Here is a 20,262-nt window from a genome sequence, read left to right as displayed (position 1 = left end):
GGTATATTAACAGATTAACACTGATCATTGGAAAAGATATATATATATATATATATATATATATATATATATGTATATATAAATAGATAGATAGATAGATTAGCAAATTACAATAGCAAGACATATAATTGCATATGAACTTACATATATTAGGCAGAAGAAATAAAAATAGACATAAATTAGGCAGGAAAATATAAAAATAATGACAAAATATGACAGAGTAAGAATAGCTGCATATCTATCAGCATATTTACATAAGCATATAAGACAGATTGTTGTATTTACATGAGGGCAGGTATTGCACTAAATTATATGAGTTGGCTTGAAACACACTGAACATAACTAGGAATAACAGCAGTATTTACAGTCTAAGAGTGTAGTGAAAAGTGTCATCACAGTGGCAGGTTATGATGTATTACACAGTTTGTATTAATAAGAGAGGTGATGTAGTGATGTGATTCAGCACGGTTCAGTCAGCAGGAGATCAGTACCATCACATGGCACTCTTTAACACAGTGCAGCTGTAGCAGACTGCCACTGAATGTGCTTTTTGGTATTTCCAGTGTAGCATGCAGGGGATCTGAGGTATTTTCCAAGACGGCTAACAGCTTGTTAAGAATCCTATGTCCTGCCACAACTTCCAGAGAGTCCAACCTGACTACTACAACAGAGCTAGCCTTCCTAATATTCAACGGCATAGAATAAAGCACTCGCTACAACAGACTGGTAGAATGTCCATAGAAGCTTCACATCAAAAGATCTCAGCCTCCTCAGGAGGGACAGGCGGCTTTGGCCTTTCTCGTACACAGCGTGAGTGTTATAATTTCAGTCCAGTTTGTTGTCCAAGTGCACACCCAAATACTTGTAGGTCCCAACCACCTCCACATCTCCATCAACGGTGACTGCTGATAAGGCAGATTTGGACTTCCTAAGGTCCAGCACCATCTCCTTAGTCTTACTGATGATCAGCTGCAGCTGGTTCAGCTTACACTAGCCAACAAAGTCCTTCACCAGCCTCCCCCTTGAACCCCCTGTATTTAAGATCTTAAATATTATCATTACTCAGTTTCCCTCCAAGTGGTTTCTGTAATATACTGATGTGGCCACTGGGTGTCAGTGAAAACTCACTAGTTGATTTTACAGCACACTGTAGTCACAATTAGGTCATTTCACCACGGGTCATTAAGGAGGTGAGCTGTCTACAGCTGTGTTTCTCCACTCTGGAGAAACTGGAGGCCCACTGCCCTGCACTTGTTAGTGTTTAACCTGCTCCCAACACACATGAACCAACTAAGCAGCTCATTAACGACCCCTACTGAGTTGAAGTGGCTGTGTTAAAGTAGAAGAAGTGCTAAAAGGTGCAGAACAGAAGGCCTCCAGGACCAGAGCTAAGAAACACCAGCCTACGGAATGTCAACACCAGTGTGCAGTTCTCAGTACTCAGGTTCAATTTTGTGCATCCATATTTTCCTCAAAGTTAAGCAGAGACCTCTGAGAGTAACACAGGCAAACAGAGAGATCCTAATTGGTTCCATTGTTGTATAATTAAGTGATTCAATTCCATGAGCTCATACATTTTAACCATCACAACAGCATATATATAATTTAACCCATGCTGAATCAGTGAATTTGTAGGAGTTAGTTTTATTTGTAGTTGTAGAGTTTTTCTAAACTGCTATGATTATAAATCATGAGTATTACCTTTGAACTTTAAACTGAAGCTCTGTACTGTGGTGGTGAAGGAGACACCCACAATGTTACTAATTTGGATAATGTCTTCACTTTCTGACAACTGGCTCTGAGTGTGAGTAAATTTACTCTGACAGTATATTCGTTCTTTTATTTTCACAACTTCATCCTATCTTAACCATTTATATCCATTTTTACTTATAGCTTTTTTTTTGTTTCATAGTTATTATGACTATATCTTGTATAAAAGCTTGAAACGATCCAAGTTACATAACTATTCTCCTCTTCTAAAAACAAGAACAATTCCAGAATAAGCAGAAAGTAAATTAGTCATTTCCAAAATTACAGTTGCTTTCCTCCTAAAAGTAGTGAATCATTTAAATGGTCTAATATCAGGATAAACTGTGTCTCTGAACTGTCTGGGGTTATCTATATGAAAACAACTGCAAGAGAACAAAGCATTTATTTTTGAAGGATAACATTGTTAAGAACAGTGAGTTGACAAAATAATGAAAACAAAAAATAGTATACTAAAGTCAACATGAAACCATAGCAGATGTTTATTTACAGTGTTTGTGTTTAGTCTTTTATTATACACAATTCATTATACGGTGCTGTGAAAAAACCCTCACCCAATTACTTCTAATTTTGCTAACTGTCAGATTTTAGTGGTTCAGATCATCCAACTAACTTTAATACTAAAGACTAAACACAACACAATTAAACACAAAATGCTGCTTTTAAATTATCATTCCATTTACATTTACTGAAGATAAAGATTTACTCAAAACCCTATATCACCCATGCAAAAAAGTAAGTGCCCCTCTAAACCTAATAACTGGTTGTGTCACCCTCACAAACATTTGTAATAACTTACAATGAGTGTTTTACATCCTTGTGTTCAGGAATTTTGGCCTAATCTTCTTTGCAGAATTGTTTTAATTCGGCTACATTGGAGGGTCTCGAGCATGAACTGACCATTTAAGGTCGCGCCACAGCATCTCAATGGGATTCAAGTCAGGACTTTGACAAAATTTTGTTTCTTTTGAGCCATTCAGAGGTGGACTTGTTTATGTGCTTCGGATCTTTCTCCTGTTGCTTTAGGTCATGAACTGACGGGCGGACATTCTTCTTCAGGATTTTCTGATAGAGAGCAGAATTCTCAGTTCCATCAATTATGACAAGCCATCCGGGTCCTGCAGAAGTAAAGCAGCCCCAGACATCACACTACCACGTTTGACTGTTCTTATGTTCGAATGCGGTGTTAGGTTTATGCTATATGTAACAGGACCCATGTCTTCCAAAAAGTTCCTCCTTTGACTCATCAGTCCACAGATTATAATCCCAAAAGTGTTGGGGGTTATCTAGACGTTTTTGGCAAATGCGAGACGAGCCTTGTGTTCTTTTTGGTCAGCAGTGGTTTGCACCTTGCAACTCTCCCATGGATGGCATTTTTGCCCAGTGTCGTTCTTATTGTGAAATCATGTACATTGACCTTAAGTGAGGCAAGTGAGGCCTGCAGTTCTTTAGATGTTTGTCTGGGTTCTTTTGTGACCTCCTGGATGACTCATTGATGCACTCTTGGTGAAATTTTGGTAGGCCGGCCCCTCCTGGGAAGGTTCACCAGTGTTCCAAGTTTTATCTATTTGTGGATAATGGCTCTTACTGTGGTTCGCTGGAGCCCCAGAGCCTTAGCAATGGCTTTGTAACCCTTTCCAGACTGTTAAATTTCAATGACTCATGTCGGTAGTCTTTGAGTCTCTTAAAAGAACGTGGCATCATGTGCTGTTTTTTGAGACCTTCTAGCCTGCTGCACATTGCCAGACTGGTTCTATTTAAGTTATTACTAGACTCAACAGGTCTGGCAGTAATCATGTCTGGGTGTGGCTAGTGAAATCGAACCCAATAGTCCATTGAATTTGGTTAACAGGTTGATTTTGTAGCTATGGGAGCGATCACTTTTCACTTAGGGCCAGGTAAGGCTGAACAGCATTTTTCCTTCAGCAAATGAAATCATCATTTAAAAACAGCATTTTGTGTTTACTTGGGTTATCTTTGTCTAATATTAAAAGTAGTTTTATGATCTGAAACATTTAAGTGTGACAAATATGCAAAAATAGAAGACAAATACCTTTTCACAGCACTGTATCTTATAATTTAAATGACTTAGAAATTCTTGTTTTTTCCCATAATCTTCCATTAATATAACTTGCCTGAACGTAAAACGTCTTCTGAGTTTTGATTACATCACTGTGCTCCACTCCCAACTATCACTGAGCAAAATGCTCAGGTAGCTCCCTGAAAGGTTTCACTTGGAAATACGGCACGGTACAGAAGAAAAATGTATTATGATTTCTGATTCACACTGGCTTTAATATTGACAATTAGATCAACACTGGATCATACTTCCAGAAGAAAAGGTTCCAGATTGTTGAGGGATGAATTGAGGAGGAAATGTAGTTTCCACACTCCACATAATAACTTCCAGTGAAGAATTGAAGACGTTTAGATTTGGTCACTGGAAGAAGTAGAAAATGATCTTGTTTTTCTTTTTATATCCACTAACGTGTTTAACAGCTAGCATCAGGCCCTGTGGGTTGAAGGCTTCCTTTGGCTTTCATCAAATGTAAACAAATCCAGATGTGGAATAAAGGGTAAAAAAAACCAACAAAAAAAAAAATATTTTTTTTTGTTTTCTCATCGCTTCTTACACAAAGTCACATGTTTGAGAGTTTGACTTGGATACAAGCAGCCCTGCTATAAATTCCAGCTGTGAGAAGCTCATGATGTACAGTTATAATTGAGACTGGGTCACAGATGAGCTGATGAACATTTGAGGTCACATTTGAGGCTGTAGTTTTGTGGTGTTTATCAACAATCTTGTGTCCAACTATTCTTGTGGGTGAGCTTGTGACCACTGTTCCTCTTTTCTGATGCAGTTTATCTGCGTTTGTAATATGATTTTGAGACTCACATTACACATAGTGATCTTAGGCTTGTGTGCAGCTGCTCAGCCATTGAAACCCTTCACGAAGCTCCCGACACACAGTTCATGTGCTAATGTTGCTTCCAGAGGCAGTTTAGAATTCTGTAGGCAGTGATGCAATACAGAATAGGTGATTTTTACATGCTACACGCTTCATCACTTGGTGACCCCTGCTCTGTGAGTTTGCGTGGTCTATGGCTTCATAGCTGAGCTGTTTTTGCTACCAGACACTTCTATTTCACAGTAATAGCACTTACAGTTGAATGGGGAAGATCTAGCAGGGGTTGACTTGTGGCATAGGTGGCATCCTATATAACACTCCTACATTTAAAGTTGTCGCATTTTGACCCATTCTACGGCCAGTATTGGAGATTGTCTATGGAGATTGCATGGCTATGTGCTTGATTTAATACACCTGTTAGCAATGGGGGTGGCTAAACCATCTGAATTCAATAATTAAGGGGTGTCTTCTTTTTGGCCATATAGTGTAATATTTAACCATATATACATAATAGACATTCAACCCAATGTGACTTACTCGTGTAGCTACATACTGAAAGAATAATGTAGTGTAGTATTTTCATTATTTTGTCCACAACTCTATTCTACCAGTCTCTACAATGGGGTGATCTTCATCGAGCAAGAATGAAACTGATTAGAAAGCATAACAATTTCAAAGGAGTAACAGGATTAAGACATAAACTCAAGACAGTCGTTCCCACAGCTGTTAGAATAAACTAAACCTTTTGGGTCTTCAATCACAGATTAATTACAAAGTGAAGTATTCAGTGGGGGAAAGCGTACATTATTCTCCTGAATAAATTAAATATTTTCAGTCAACTGAATTTTGCAGCATCAACTCTGTTTTAGCATTGAAACATGAATTCTTAAACATTACTAGAACTTGAAAGAAAGACATAGTTGATAGCATGATGGGTTTGATGTTTTTGTATGACATCCCATTGCTTAACTGAGATCTGATGGATCTTTGCTGCCTTGATAATAAGCTCTGCATCAGACTATATGTGTAGAGTCTAATATTGTCACCTAAAAGCTTTCCAACAGTCAATGGAAGGCAATATCACTAAGCACCAATGAATGCTGAACTGAGAAATTCATCATCCCCTACAATACTCATGGAATTAGCATCTCGATTTTGGCCACCATATGGTCCTTCATCTAAGCTGAGTGTACAGGAGATAAAGGAACTCTTTCATTTTGTGACGGACTTGTTATCCTCTGCTCAATTCAATTATTTTGCACAGGACGAAAAGCATATCAGATAAATAAGAAATGGTTTGGAGGATGGCTCTGAATGCTTGGTTTTAAGCTTAACAGGGGCAGAATTCTTCATAATTTTTTGAATAATATATTGTTGCTGTCACAACAAAACCTTGTAGCCATGTTTTTACACCATTTGGAAATAGCAACTACCATTGTATACTGTGTGAACATTTCATGACAAATTGTCCAAAATTACTTGGAACACAATCTTGTTACATTAATGTACACTAAAGTTAAAAACATGTTTCATTGGTCATATAAAGAATTTTTTAGATATGAGTTTGTTATGATGGTAATGACATAATAAAAAAAAATCTAAAATGTATCTTCATTTTTTCCCTTTTAAACTGTTTAAGGAAGTCACTATCTATACAAAGTAATATGGTTTCACATTTTCTTTTGGGGAAATGTTGCAAAATTACAAACAACAAGTTTAATTGTATATGCTATTAATGAGTCTATAACACACAAGGATGAATTTATATATTTACAACCCAATTCCAACAGAAGGTAGGTAAAATACAAATTAAATGCAAATAAAATCAGAAAGCAGTGAATTTAAATCTACTTTGACCTGTATTGGAATGAAAAAGTACAAAGACAAGATAAGTAATGTTTTACCTTATCAACTTAATTGATTTTATAAATATACACTAGTTCTGAAATTGATGCCTGTAATACATTTCCAAAAAGTTAGGACAATTTAAGGTTGGAGACACTGTGAAATGTTCAAAAAACATTTTAAGCAGGTGATGCAATCATGCTTATGTATAAAAGGAGCATCCAGAAAAGGTCTAGTCCTTTATGAGCATGGATGGTTGAGGTTCACCACTCACCAAAAATGCATCAGCAAAAAATTAAACAGTTTTAAAATAACATTTCTCAGCAAGCAACTGCAAGGATTTTAGGTGTTTCATCCTCTACAGTGCATGATAACATTAAAGATTCAGTGAATCCAGAGAAATCTCTGTGTTTAAAGGAAAAGGCCAAAAACCACAACTGAATGCCCCTCAGATCCCAGACCGGCATGCTTCTGTGATGGATTTAACCACACAGGCTAGGGAATTCTTTGATAAACCACTGCCTGTTAACACAGTTTGTCACTGCATCCACAAATGCAAGTTAAGACTATACTTTGCACAGTGAAAGTCATATGTCCACAACATCCAGAAACACTGCTGACTTCTCAGGGCCCAAGCTCACCTGAAATGGACTGATGCATAGTGGAATTGTGTATTGTTGTCTAACAAGTCAACCTTTTAGACTATTTGTGTAGATAAGGAATGTTGTGTTGTCCAGGCCCAAGAAGAAAAGGACCATCTAGTGTAAAATTGTCATGGTATGGGGGTGCAGTAGTGGGACACTTGCACATCTTTGAAGGCGCCATTAATGCTGAACACATTTTGGAGCAACATATTCTGCCTTGTAGGCGACGTCTTTTTCAGGGATATCCATTCTTATTTCAACATGACAACGGCAAGCCACATTCTGCACTTACAACGACATGGCTGCATAATCAGAGAGTGTGGGTGCTAGTCTGGCCTGATCGAGTCAAGAACTGTCTCACATTGAAAATGTTTACAAAATACAATAATAAGAGACCCATACTGACCTTTTTAAAAACAAAAATTTATGCTTTTAAAAACTGGATCGGTTTATGTTTTCAGACCCCAAACATTTATCAAGAGCCATTAAAAGGAAAGGTGATGTAACACAGTGCTAAACATGCTCTTGTCCCAACTTTTTTAGAGCATATTGCAGGCATCAAATTTGGAACGAGCAAATATTTACAAAAACAATAAACTTCATAAGGTAAAACATAAAATATTGCATTTTTGTACCATTTTTATTGAATATTGACAGAATAAAATTTAGTGCTTTCTCTTTTTATTAGCATTTCACATACTGTCCCAACTTTTTTGGAATTGAGTTTGTATATACCATAGATTCTCATGTTGCCTCACCCCAAACAACTGCTCCAGTTCATGAAGGGCTTGACAGTTACCTGATGAGTTGGATCAGATGTACCGTGGTGGGGAAAGTTAAAAATGTGAATGGCAAGTGGTCCCGAAGACTGGAGTTGTACAATGTTGTTTACAATGGAGTAAAGAGCCATTGTGTGAATAATGCTAAGAAGTGGTGAACATTAAGGCACAGAGTTGCTTCAAAGTAATGTTTTTAGAGCAAGGACAACAATAGAAGGCAGACATGTTTGACTTTGCCATGCTGTGAAATTCAGGGTTTTTTTTCAACATAAATGATGCAACGATATGGTTTATAGTGTGGGCTCTTTGGATATGCAGTTTTAATGACATTTTGTCAGAGGTAGGCTTAAACAGTGTTTAAACAGTTGCAATTTTGCAAAACAGGGTTTCTGAGGGTTCCTAAAAGGTTCTTGGGTTGAACATACACTTAAAAAAGGTTCTCTGATAAATAGTTCTCTTTAAAAAAAAAACATTAGATGGTTCTTTAGGAAACCAAAAGTGGTTCTTCTGTGGCATCACTCCAAAGACTCCTTTTTGGCACCTTTATTTTGAAAAGTGTACCTTAAAACAAAAGGCATTGTATCAGTGTAGTGTTCTGCATGTGAAGTACAATACTGGCTTGGCTAATGGCAGTAGATGATTGGTTGGGGAGCAGGCCCAGGCTCCCCTCTGAGACCTATGTCATTCATTTGCCACTGCATGGTGCCAAGAAACAACATGACAATGATCATTTGGCTTTTGCTAGGCTAATTAGCGCTCTGTGATTAATTGCTACCCTGCTGATAGGAGACTTGTGATCTGCCCATACTGTCATTCTCATAATGCTCTTTCTCTTTCTCTCTCTCACACTCTCAACTGGAAATTCCTCTCTTGCCCAAGTCTCACCACAACTGCAGGATGTGCAGTGGTTATCATTCAGTCTTCATTGCCTCCTGAAGATGTTGCATAAGCAGACCTGTCATATGACAACTTGCTTCCAAATGAGTTTTCACTCATTCAGTTAGTTTGGCAGCCCATGTTTTTATAAAATGACTCTCTGGATGAATGTGTCCTGGATTCGGGTCTTTGCAGATGCTGAATCTGAGATAGAATTAATTTTGCACAAATGGGCTCTGAGATGGGCTTTAGGAAAACATTTTTTGGAATCTCAACTGCAAATAATTATGTTTTTGTTTACGGCTTATGGCTCTTGAAACATGACAAAATCATTCATTTGAAAAGTGAACCAACAAAGTGTGCCTTGTTGGCTGTTTGCACAGTGACAGCTAACATGCACATCTCAAAATTATGTCAGAAATGTCTCGTATTGTTTATTTTCAACAGCCTACTTTGTTGGTCAGCAGCCCGCAAATACGCTCGTCCACCCACAGTCCTTCAGTGGGCTCTAATGAATGCAACATGTGCTGCTCTGCTACACGACACATTTTCTGTTTAAATAGCTGCATTTTTGAGGCACGGTGCTCCTATGATAATAGAGTCCATTGATTTCTCTTCTTGTTACCATTCTCAGTCAATAAAGGAATCTTTGAAATCTGTCTAGAGTATGTTCTTCATATTCTACAGTGTATAGGGCTGCATAATATATCATTCGTGAAAGGACCCATATCTTTTTGTTTTCTATTGTTTTCCCTCATGACATTTGTTCAGGTTTATGTACCAAAACAATCATAAATCATTTTTAAATGGCCATTTTCCCACCACCATTTATCCCCGCTTTTGTTACTGTGTCTTTAAGACTGATATGGACCATTCTACTGAATTACTTCAAACTGTGGTCCCACAGTAAAAATAAAAATAAAGTTATGTTATAAACTATTTAAATCCATTAACTGAGATAGTAATAAGCTAAGGTTTTGGCTGTCCCAAACTCAACTTAAACTCAACTTTATTCAGAATTGCTGTCCCACGTCGTTTTCATGTCATGACCGAAACAAAAAGCATTTTATTCCAGAATTTCAGTTCGAAAATTCAGTTCAAAACGTGTTTTCAACTCAGACTGGTAGAATGATCTATATATGTAACTGTTCTGAATGGTTGTCCTGTACTATGCCTTCTAGTCCAGGCTGAAAAACTAACTTCTGCTTGAATACATTCACTAGCCAACAATAACATACATTCGGTAATTTAATATTGCAAGGCATACTGCACTCTCAGTGTGTACTAATATCATCTCAGTGTGGTGTTTAGTTCACATCGTGCAGCCCTAATGATAAATATATGCCAGGCTCTGAAGCAGACTCTGCAGATTTTAAACCACAGTCCTCCAGTGCAAAGGAAACCTTCAGCAATCCACTTTTGTACACTTATTCTGAAAGACCAAAGCATGAAAGTTGAGGCTTATTCAAGCCTGAGCTATATAACTGCCTATGGGACACAGCTCAGTCCACTGTAGCTAACAGACCAAGCAAGAAGCTGTATGAGTAAAGACCCTTGGCTTTAATTTGACCTTAAAGGTCAGAGGCTCCTTATCCCATAAACAGATGAAGGTGAGCTCTTTGTATATGAACCGATCAGGTGTCAGCAGCCATGGCTTTTCCCCTAGAGGTGTCTAAAGACCTGGGAGGTTTATAAAGGAAAAATCTCTGAATTCTTCTCAATTCTATTCAAATATAAGAATGTGGAAGTGACGACAATGTAAGATTACTAGGTTCTTGGTTGTGTTCCTTAACACAAAAACTGGCAAAAGACTCTGGAGACTCAAATTATCATGGATTTACTTGTGAAAGTATCTCTATCTGCTACACACAGATCTGTTTTGCCTGATTTTGCAACCTAATTGAACTAATTATGACTAAGATGTCATTGGTATTTGGTAACTAAACCAGGACAACCTAATACTGCAACACGACGAGCAGACCTTTTTCCTTTCAGTACTGTAGCCTTCCCCTAATATCACCCATATCACCATTTCTCTTTGCCTTGGCCTATTCCGGAAAGCCTTACTGAATAAGTGCTTTGTTTTTTAGGTGTTGGGAAAAAGAGACCACTGTCTTTGGCGTGGCAGGCTCCACCCCACCCGAACTCTGGCATTGTGATGGACTCATGTGACTGGCATGTCATCCTCTTGCAAGACTATTACAACTGACAATGGCATTTCAGAGACCAATACAACTAACAATCATCAAGCTGGGCTGTGCTTTGTTCTTGCTTATAACAGTATGACCTTGAAGTTATGCTAAACTACCAAACATTATGAGAAGTCATCAGTAGGCCAATTAACTGTAATTACAGCATATACACTCTTAAAAATAACAGTGCCAAAAAGAATCCTTTGGAGCGATGCCATAGAAGACCCACGTATGGTTGGCTGAAGAAACTTTTGTTGGATTGTTCCTTGAGCTCAATATGAATCGAAAATCATAACTCATTTTCTTCCGTACTGTGATGTACTTCTGAGCAAAATACTCAGGGAGGGTCCCTGAGATAGCAAAGCATTTAGCTCAATGGTAGGTGAGGGTGGAAGGAGGGGAAGGTGAAACTTGATTTTATCGGTTAATAAAATTTTTTTCTGCTTTCTGGAGCACAGTGACGTAATCAAAAATCAGAAGATCAAGAGCAAGAATTTTACTGTTTATATGGTATAGTATGATGAATCATGCTGAATATGACCAGGGACATGAACTAACAAGGTAAACAAAAAGGTCAATTTTGCTTTCAGGTTGATTTTAGAGAACCAGTTTTGTAAACCAGATGTGCAAGTGTACAAGAACATTTGTTAAGTTTAAAGAACCTAATGAAAAAGTTCAGAATCATGCGTCAAAGTCAAGAAGCGTAGTGTCTGTGAATGTAGGTAACAACCACAAAGACAAACATTACATTTTTAAAGTGGGACATGGCATGATGGCTCCATGTGCCATATCACTGAAAGCTAGTAGCTCTAATTCTGTAGCCACTTATCATTTCATAGGTGAACAGTGTCACTGTGTCTGCTTCTCTCCATGCATATCTTTCAAAGTGGATTTAGGCAAAGGAGCTTGATTGGCAGAAGGATTGCACAGTGTCATGACACAGGAAAAAAAAACAGGCCTGTCTGCTTATGATTTAGTGCACTTGCTCAATTGTACCGTGCAAGATGGGATTTTGCCAGATGCCATCTGGCCATTGAAGAGACCATAATCTTTAGCACACAGTCATTTCATCAGCAGTAATAGGCTTGAGTGAATTACTAGTCCAGTACAAAAAAAAGGCAAAAAGTAAATAAAATATTTTAACTTAGCAGTTAAGCAAAGCTAATAAATAAATAAATAAATAATAAAAGAGACTTATTAATGAAAAATTAATTATATCTATTCAGAGAACTGCATCTTTGTCTCAAACGATACTATACATAATATAATATAATGTCATCTAAAATAATGTTATATAATATAATACAATATATAATGTAATATAATAAAATACAACATAATACAATGTAATGTAAAACAGCCCTACCTCAAATCACAGACGACCTCTCACTGTTAAACTTGTCTTAATATCTGTGAACTACTGAACTAACATGTCTTGTTATTGAAAACACGAAGTCTTATAAAGAGCCACGTACATTAAGTGCACTTATAAACAAAGAATACCTCAGTAAAAGTGAGAATTCACCTGGCTGAGAGTGAAAAAGCCTCCAGAAAACCTTTGCTGTTCTTCCGCGGAGGCTCCGTTGAGCGGACAGGGGAGGCGAGCAGATCATGTGATGTGTTTCCATCTCCAGGTCGCCATTTTGGAGGAAAGTTTGGATTTTCGGCAACACTGGAGGAAAGTAGAGGAGGGGCAGAGCGAGAAGTTTCGTTTGGAGACGTTTACGGCTGGAGGAAGCGGTACGAGCCGGATTTCTTGCAGCATGTCCGAAGAGGAACAGGCGGAGTGAAGTGCAGCTTTACTGTTTGTGCCTCTACGACTTTCTGCCTGACTTTCTGCCTGAACAGTGTGGGGACAGTTTTCCTTTTTCCCCCCAATTACAGTTCGTGTCGTTTACTTCTCGCTGGCTGTAACCAGTCTGCTCCATTCATCCCCCTCGGAGAGAGAGTTAAAGTCAGAAGTCTTGTCTTTGAGCCTGTGGAAATCTCCTTGATGTAGGATGATGAGGAGTGAGAGGAGCTGGAGCTGCTACTTCTGACTGGTGCCAAAGTTACGGAGGTTTATTTTATTGCATCGGTTTGATCAGTTTAAAACTTGTTTTTAAAAATTCAGAGCACTTTGCCTGCAGCCTGTCTCTGCTGGACGGTGGGGAAAGTTCAGGATCACACTGTCAAATGTTAGAAACAACTTTTTCGGAAGTTTCCACTTTCACGTGTATGACCTGATCTCCTGGATTTAGCTTCACCATCATGCCAGTAAGGAAGAAAGGTGAGATTCCAGCTGTAGGTTACTTACTTTATGCTTTCACTTTATGCTTTTGCGTTTTACTGTCTGTCAAAAACCGTGTTATCTTCTCCTCAGTTAATGCTGCAATGTTCTTTTAACCATAGCGCACACCCTTAAAAAGAGGGTTCTTCAAGGGTTCCTTAGCAAAGGCTGTGGTTATATGTGAATGTATGGGGTTGCATTTGGGTGGTTAAATGGATTTGAATCTTGTTAAGCTTGTATATGGTTCTGTAAAAGCCCTTGTAAAAATGGTTCTATAGCACCAAAAAGGGTTCCACAAGTCCTATAACATTTTGGTAAGAGTGATGATTTTCTAGCATGACCAGCTTGGTTAATTTATCCTTCCACCAATTTGAATGAACCTTTTTCAGATACTCAGCATGCCCTGAAGCTCCTGGAGGAGTACAGGGCAAAACTCAGTCAGACAGAGGATCTTCAGCTCCGGCACTCCGTAGAGAGAGTTATCACTGTCTTTCAAAGCTCGCTCTTCCAAGCTCTGATAGGTAAGCACCTGCACACCGAACCGTACGGCAGTCTAAAGGTGTTTTTTATTTTTTTATTACATTTTTTTTTGTGCACTGTCTTCTGTTGTGCACTTTTATTTTGTATTTGTGAGAAATGGTGGAACAGGTTTGACCTCATCACGACATGTTTCACCAGCTCAGCAGCCTGTTTCAGCAATGTTGACTATTTCTCCCACCTGCAGAAGGAATTTGCGTGCAGCATTTCAAACTTAGAGTTCTTTCCTCTTCATCACAATGACCGAGACCAGGGCTGTGATTGGGATTAAAGAAATATTAACACTTTATTCTGGGCCTGGGAAACAAAAATGTCACCAGATGAAAATAAGAGTGGTTAGATTTGACTAGTGAGCTCTTAAACAAGCAGAACTAATGCAGTAGAACAAAAGCAAAGCAGGAGATAAGCAGGAAAGCGGTTCAATATATCAGTGATTTACTCTCTAGTGATGTCGGTGTGGTCTGAAAAGAAAAGTGTGAACCAGTATCTGATTTTCCTCTCCAGCTTCTGTGAGGGGAAAATTAGTTTTTCAGTCAAGGCTAGTGTTTAAAACAGTTTAATACTTTGCATTTAAAGTTAACTCTGAAGTTTTATTAGGATCTGTGGTCATACTTGTGTTGGGTGTTAACCTGTTTGGAAAGTAAATGAAAAACATTGATAAAGTGATAAGCTATGTAATTTTTATTGAACTCTTTATTTTTAATAAGCTTTTTGCAATTGTAATTATCAACTGTCTGATCACTCTCTTTATAATGAGTTGTTGCTATGAGTTGTCCTCATATCAATAGGAAATACTGGAAAATATATTTAATTTATAATTAATAAAAGACACTTGCATTTTTGCAAGAATTCTTTTCACTGCAGACCTTTTGTAGAGTCACAGCACATTTACTTTACAGTGTTAACTTGTTCTCAAAAAACTTTAGATTGTGAATAAACTATAAGTCTAAGTTTTGGTGTCTAGTTTATAACATTTTAATCTTCTACACTGTTTTTTAATGACTTAATGATTAGCAATGAGTAATGTGACGAGCAGTGTAATCATACACACACACACTTTTTCACACTTTCAGATTCTGTGTCTAATTATAACGGACAGCTTCTGAAAGGCTTACAGGCCCCCTATAGTTTTCAATTATTTGCTGTGTCAATTTTGTTAGGTTGTCTGCAGTTCCTCTTTGCTTTATGGTACTGCGTGATGCATCTTTGCAGCCTTTGTTGGGGTGGAATCTCTTCATGTGATGCACCAAATGCACAAACGTACATAGCTTGCATTTGTTTCTTATTCCTTCAGTTTTTTTTCCCAACTGATAAACTTGTGGCCTTTTAATCTGTGTCTCAAAGATGAGTGCGATGGTGCCCAAAAAGAAGTAATCTGTCTCCTGACATGATTACTTTGAGGGTAATCATCTGCCTCTCACTCCGCCACACAACGCACTTCTGTTCCCTGTTTTCTGCGTGCCAGGTTTGAGTGGGACGTAATCCCTTGCAGTGTTGCCTACTTTTGAGAAAAGTAAACATCAAGGAAGCCAATTTTTTAAAACGCCTTTACTGCTGGAGCTGCAATAGTGATATATTAAACAACAAAACTTGCATTGACCTTGTTTCTTGATCATTATTTACTTGCTTTTACCATATTAAAATACAAATAGGTGTAAGAGCTTTCCAAAGTTTTCTAGACATTGTGGTTTAATGCCCTTAGGTTGCTCTTGAATACAGTGCAATGTATAGGATACCAGAGTGCAGGGCAGAATGAGGCTAGTAAAGGCTAATGTAATATGCCTTAATGTTATATTAATATATAATTATATAATTATATATACATATATAATATTACTACAGCACAGGAAACTTTGTAGTGGGCTCTTAACCTTTATCACAGTGCGACTCTTTTTTGGGATGAAAAAAAATTTTGTGTCAGGAAGGATCTCTGAGCTAACAACTTTTTTGCTTGATGAAAGATCTGGGTTGTGGAAGTGGGAGGTGAAACATAATATTATTGGTTAATGTCATTTTCTCCCTCCTGCTGGTGCGTTATGATGTAATAAATGAATTAGATATTTTAGAGGTGTTCAAAAGTCATGAGCATTTTTAAACTGGATGATGTGATGAATCATGTTTAATATGACCAGGGATGTGAGCTAACAAGGTGAAAAAAAGGCCAGGCTTTGGGCTCCATGACTCCACCAGCCTCAGTGAGGGCCATATATTTTTTTAATGTAAAAAGGTTTGTATTCCTGAGAGTCTCAGATTAGCCAAAGTCTTTCCAACAGCAACATCTGAGCTACACTAGGTCCTATTATGTCTGGCGAAAACTAAAAGCTGCATTCCATTGTGAAAGACTTCATACCAGTTACAATGCTAGCAGTGTTACGGTTTGGAGACAGAGCCGGTCCTGACCTGGTCCATGGTACCTAAGTAAAATTCTGCAAAGGGGCCCTCTTACCTGACCCATGAGCCATGTAAAGCACTTTCAATTGCCACACAGTCAAAACTGACACCCCAGTGATCCCACTACAATCCTCCCTCCTTTAAAGCAATTTGCTCTGTCAGTCTAAGAATAAGTCGACCTATATAGAATGGAATGAGGTATAAACAAACAATATTTGTCAAATGGAAATCAGATCAATGTATCAGTTTCCTTTTATACATTTTCAAATATAAAATATTATTCATATTATTACTTAACTGAATACTTGATGGTTGTTATTTACTGAGAGATGTGCATCCACATTGCCCAGTATGCCCAGTTAATCAACATTTTAAATTCAACATTTAATCAATAGTCAATGTCAATCCATTGCTTTCCACTTTTCATTAGTCTTTTTTTTTAATGATGAGCTCCTGTGAGGAGTGTGCCATAACATCCATATATTGTCTGGACTGGATTGGACTGGACTCCTTAGAGGCTGCTGCTGCAGAGCGAGTTTCATTTCGCCCATATGCATATGAACACATTTTTGTGCGATGCAGTTATCTTCTTAGAGCTGCAGTAACACCATTGCCCACTAGTTTTTATCAAACGTTGCACACTTCTGTTTGTTAAACTTTACTGTTATTTGCAGACATTAAACTTGGAGAGGAGAGAACACAAGTCTTCCTGATCGCTGTTCCCGTAATTCACTCTCATGGTGTTTGTTTGTTTGTTTGCTTGTTTGTTTATTTGGTGACCAAATGGATAGTTCTGCTTCATCCTCTCATTGAAGTTAATAATAATATTAATAAGTAGTTTTGACCCAAGGGAGAAGAAGGGCGCCTGGCTAATTTGCGGGGTCCTACGCAACAAGCAAAGAGAGCGTAAGGCTGACTGCTTCTGTTTGGGGATAGTGATAGGACCTAGACAACTTACCATCATTGAACCATGAATTGTGTTTTGTATAGAAGCAGAGTAACAAGTTGTCTGTCTGTTGGCTTAAGCTGAAGTTTAGCTGAGTCATACACCAAGACAAGGTTCTCAAATAATTCTTCAACCAGATTCATGAGGTGGGCTTGTCATTTGTTGTGTAATGATACTTATGTGCTTTTAATAACTCATAATCAAAAGCAGCATTCTTTATGGGCACTGCCTCTACATATTCACTTGTGTCCTGGCAATAAGTCAGCAGGTGTGTACATTGCTGCCCAGCACCAGGACCTACGGCTCAGTGTACTTCCTCAATCACTGTGCTGTTCTTTGTATTGTGATATTCTGAACAATACCTTGTTGCACTGGGTGTGGAAAACTAGTTCCTCACTAGTAATGTGCTAAAGCCTGTGTAGTCATGGGTCTTCTAACGTGTCAGTCAGTAAGTGTTGTTAGCGACTGCCCCTTGGTGGCATTCCAGTATTTACTTTCCTTTTATTATCTAAATTGTCAGCCCATGTTTACAGACAGGAGACTACTCAACGTAATGATAGTGTCATATCAAAAACCTAACTATACTAACTATAATTATTTTCAGATTCATTTATTTTTCATAGTTTGACAGCTGCCAGCTGCCTTTTACCTTGAGCATTTCATAAGAAATGAACAAACCGAAAATATCCAGATTACTTGGAATAAAGTGTACAATATTATTAGATGCACAATTAATGTACAATAAAGGTTGTACTGCTTTTTTCTATAATGTTGCTTTGCTGAAAGAGGTTTTGTTATAGCTGAGATGATACATTTGCCCAGTTTGTTTAAGACTGTTTTCAGTACATAAAACCAGGGGAAAATGTAAAATACTAGAAAAATGTAGGATATGGGCCCTTTACGTCTTTAGTGAAAACCTACATTCATAGACTATTTTCACAGAACACAAGTCTGCGTGGGTGAAAGGACTGTGCACACAGTGTGTTTGTGTGCTTTAGGTGTGGAGTAGGTAAACTGAGCTGGGTAGGGATTTTAGGACTGAATGACAGAGCCACAGGTGCCTGCAGAGGTGTATCAGGTAAACTTTAGAAAGAGTGTTCCGTTAAATGTGAAGGAATCTCAGCTTTGTGGCTTGGCAGCAGCAGCGAGACTCAACAGAATCCAACATGATTTTACTGGTTTTGGATGTCTTACACAAAACAAGGAAACTTATTCCCCAATCTAAATATCCAGCCTCTGGCCCCAGGGATATTGAAGTGCTTAACATCATTATGTTGAATCTGTGAGACTACATGGCTGTGTGCTATAAAAACTGCTAAAGAGAGGGAACTTAAGCTTGACCCTCTTCTATGGCTGATAGTGATGTGGAAAACTGGTTTTTACTTTGAAAGATGTCCTTCGTTTGTCTCAAAATTTTATTTATTTTTTGTCACTCCTCTTTTTTTCTTTAATGCCATCAAACGTGTTTTGGTATTTTGGGTAACTTCGCTAGTAAAGTCTGCTGAATCCTGTGTCTGGAGGTTTGCAGGAGTCTGTGTTTTCCCCTTTACTGATGAATAGCAGAATTAGACCGCCATAAGGCCCTGTAGACTTTTCACTTGCGTGTTAAGTCTATGCGTTTGAAGTCCAGGGAAGACTGGAGATTTAGGCAATGTTTACACAGCAGATAAAAGTGGTAAAAATCCTTTTCTTAATATGTGACACAGATGTGTCATCTTTGTGTTATCTGAACAGCAAAAAACATGTATAATTGGACATTTTTAATTTCGATTTGAGACGCTTTCATATGTGGTACCGATATCCAATATGTATCCGATCTGCGGCAGTGCGACTCAGTCTGAACAGCCAGATTCATGCGACTTTTACATCAATCCAAATCGACAATCGTCATAATTTCGTGCTGCCGAGAGCTCATAAACCTTTAGGCTGATGTTTCTGTACTAAAAGATTAGAAGAGACTTATCGCAACCGTTTTGTGTTTTGAAAGAAATGATTGAATGCAGCTGCAGGAGAACGAGGCTGCAGCATCAAGGAACAGTTAAAAGTCTGAAAGCAAAGTTTAAAGAAACCGAGGACTTTTCTACTGTGAGCTCGAACACATTCTGAGTGATGAGCCCAGCTGCTAGTCAGTGAAGCTTCATGATCACTTCTGTGATGCTGGCGAAGATGAAACTCAACCCTCCGGGAGTGACTGGCGTTCGTTGGCAGACATGATTGTTTACCTCTGGATGAGGCACATGAAGCAATGTGAAGCATTGTTCTTTTGCGCATGCGGGTCAGTTTGGGAGCGTGATCTGTTCAGACTAATGTTACATTTAGGTCACATTTAAAAGATAATATGAACAGCCAAACAAAAAAATCGTATTTGGTGAGAAAATCAGATTTGGGCCACTTTTACCTGCTTTGTAAAAATAACCATAGATTTGGCATATTAGACTTTAAGGGTTGAAAGAAGCTCAGTTGTTTATTTGTAAGTGATGATGTAGTCCGACTGCTTTAGGAACTTTCCCTAATTGGAAAAAAAATGGTTTTAATAACATATTGAATTTTTTTTTCTGTACCAGGTGAGTGTTATGAATGTCAGCTTTTATTTTTGTGCAGTGTTTTCCATACAACAGAAACCATATTGGGTGAAAAAAAGATTTGTTGTTTTTACTCCTCCAGTTTGAGCTGAGCATAAGTATTGGGACAGAGATTTAAAACAGAATTAAGTTTGTGTTTCTTCCCAAACCCTTGACCCACTGACATCAGTCTTGACAGTCTTTTAATAAAAGTTGGAATGATCTGCTAAGCCTTTATGGCAGCCTCTTTTAATTGGTGCTTGTTTAAGAGATGTTCTGAGTTCAGGTGAAATACACGCTCAATTGGGTTGAAATCAGGAGCCTGACTTGGCCAGTCCATAACATTTCCACTTTTTCCTTTCTGATGAACTCTTTGGTCCAGTGTGCAGTGTGCTTCTGTTCACTGTCTTACTGTATTAAGATCTTCAGCTCAGTGAGTTTGGAAGCCTTCATTCTACAGCTACCATCACCAGTTACATCATCAGTGAAGGCCAGTGAGCCAGTTCCATACTCTTTTTATATTGATTATTAAGGGAACTTGGAACA

The 20,262-nt window shown here is 38.1% G+C and overlaps 1 protein-coding gene across 12 annotated transcripts in view; it reads left to right on the top strand.

Annotated features, from left to right (window-relative positions):
* The first annotated feature begins 12,653 nt into the window (after nucleotides 1–12,653).
* Nucleotides 12,654–20,262, top strand: part of dlg1 (discs, large homolog 1 (Drosophila)) — a 163,567-nt gene continuing 155,958 nt past the window's right edge. For all 12 annotated transcript variants that reach the window (XM_036570288.1, XM_036570287.1, XM_036570286.1 and 9 more), the window contains exons 1-2: nucleotides 12,654–13,281; nucleotides 13,671–13,802. In XM_036570288.1, coding sequence (XP_036426181.1) covers nucleotides 13,263–13,281; nucleotides 13,671–13,802 — 151 coding nt within the window. In that variant the 5' untranslated portion in view covers nucleotides 12,654–13,262. The remainder of the gene's footprint in view (nucleotides 13,282–13,670; nucleotides 13,803–20,262) is intronic.

The sequence above is a fragment of the Colossoma macropomum genome, unplaced genomic scaffold (genome assembly GCF_904425465.1).
Source record: "Colossoma macropomum unplaced genomic scaffold, Colossoma_macropomum, whole genome shotgun sequence".
NCBI lineage: Eukaryota > Metazoa > Chordata > Actinopteri > Characiformes > Serrasalmidae > Colossoma > Colossoma macropomum.
Note: the sequence above shows the minus strand (reverse complement) of the source record. Positions and strands in the feature narration are given on the sequence as shown.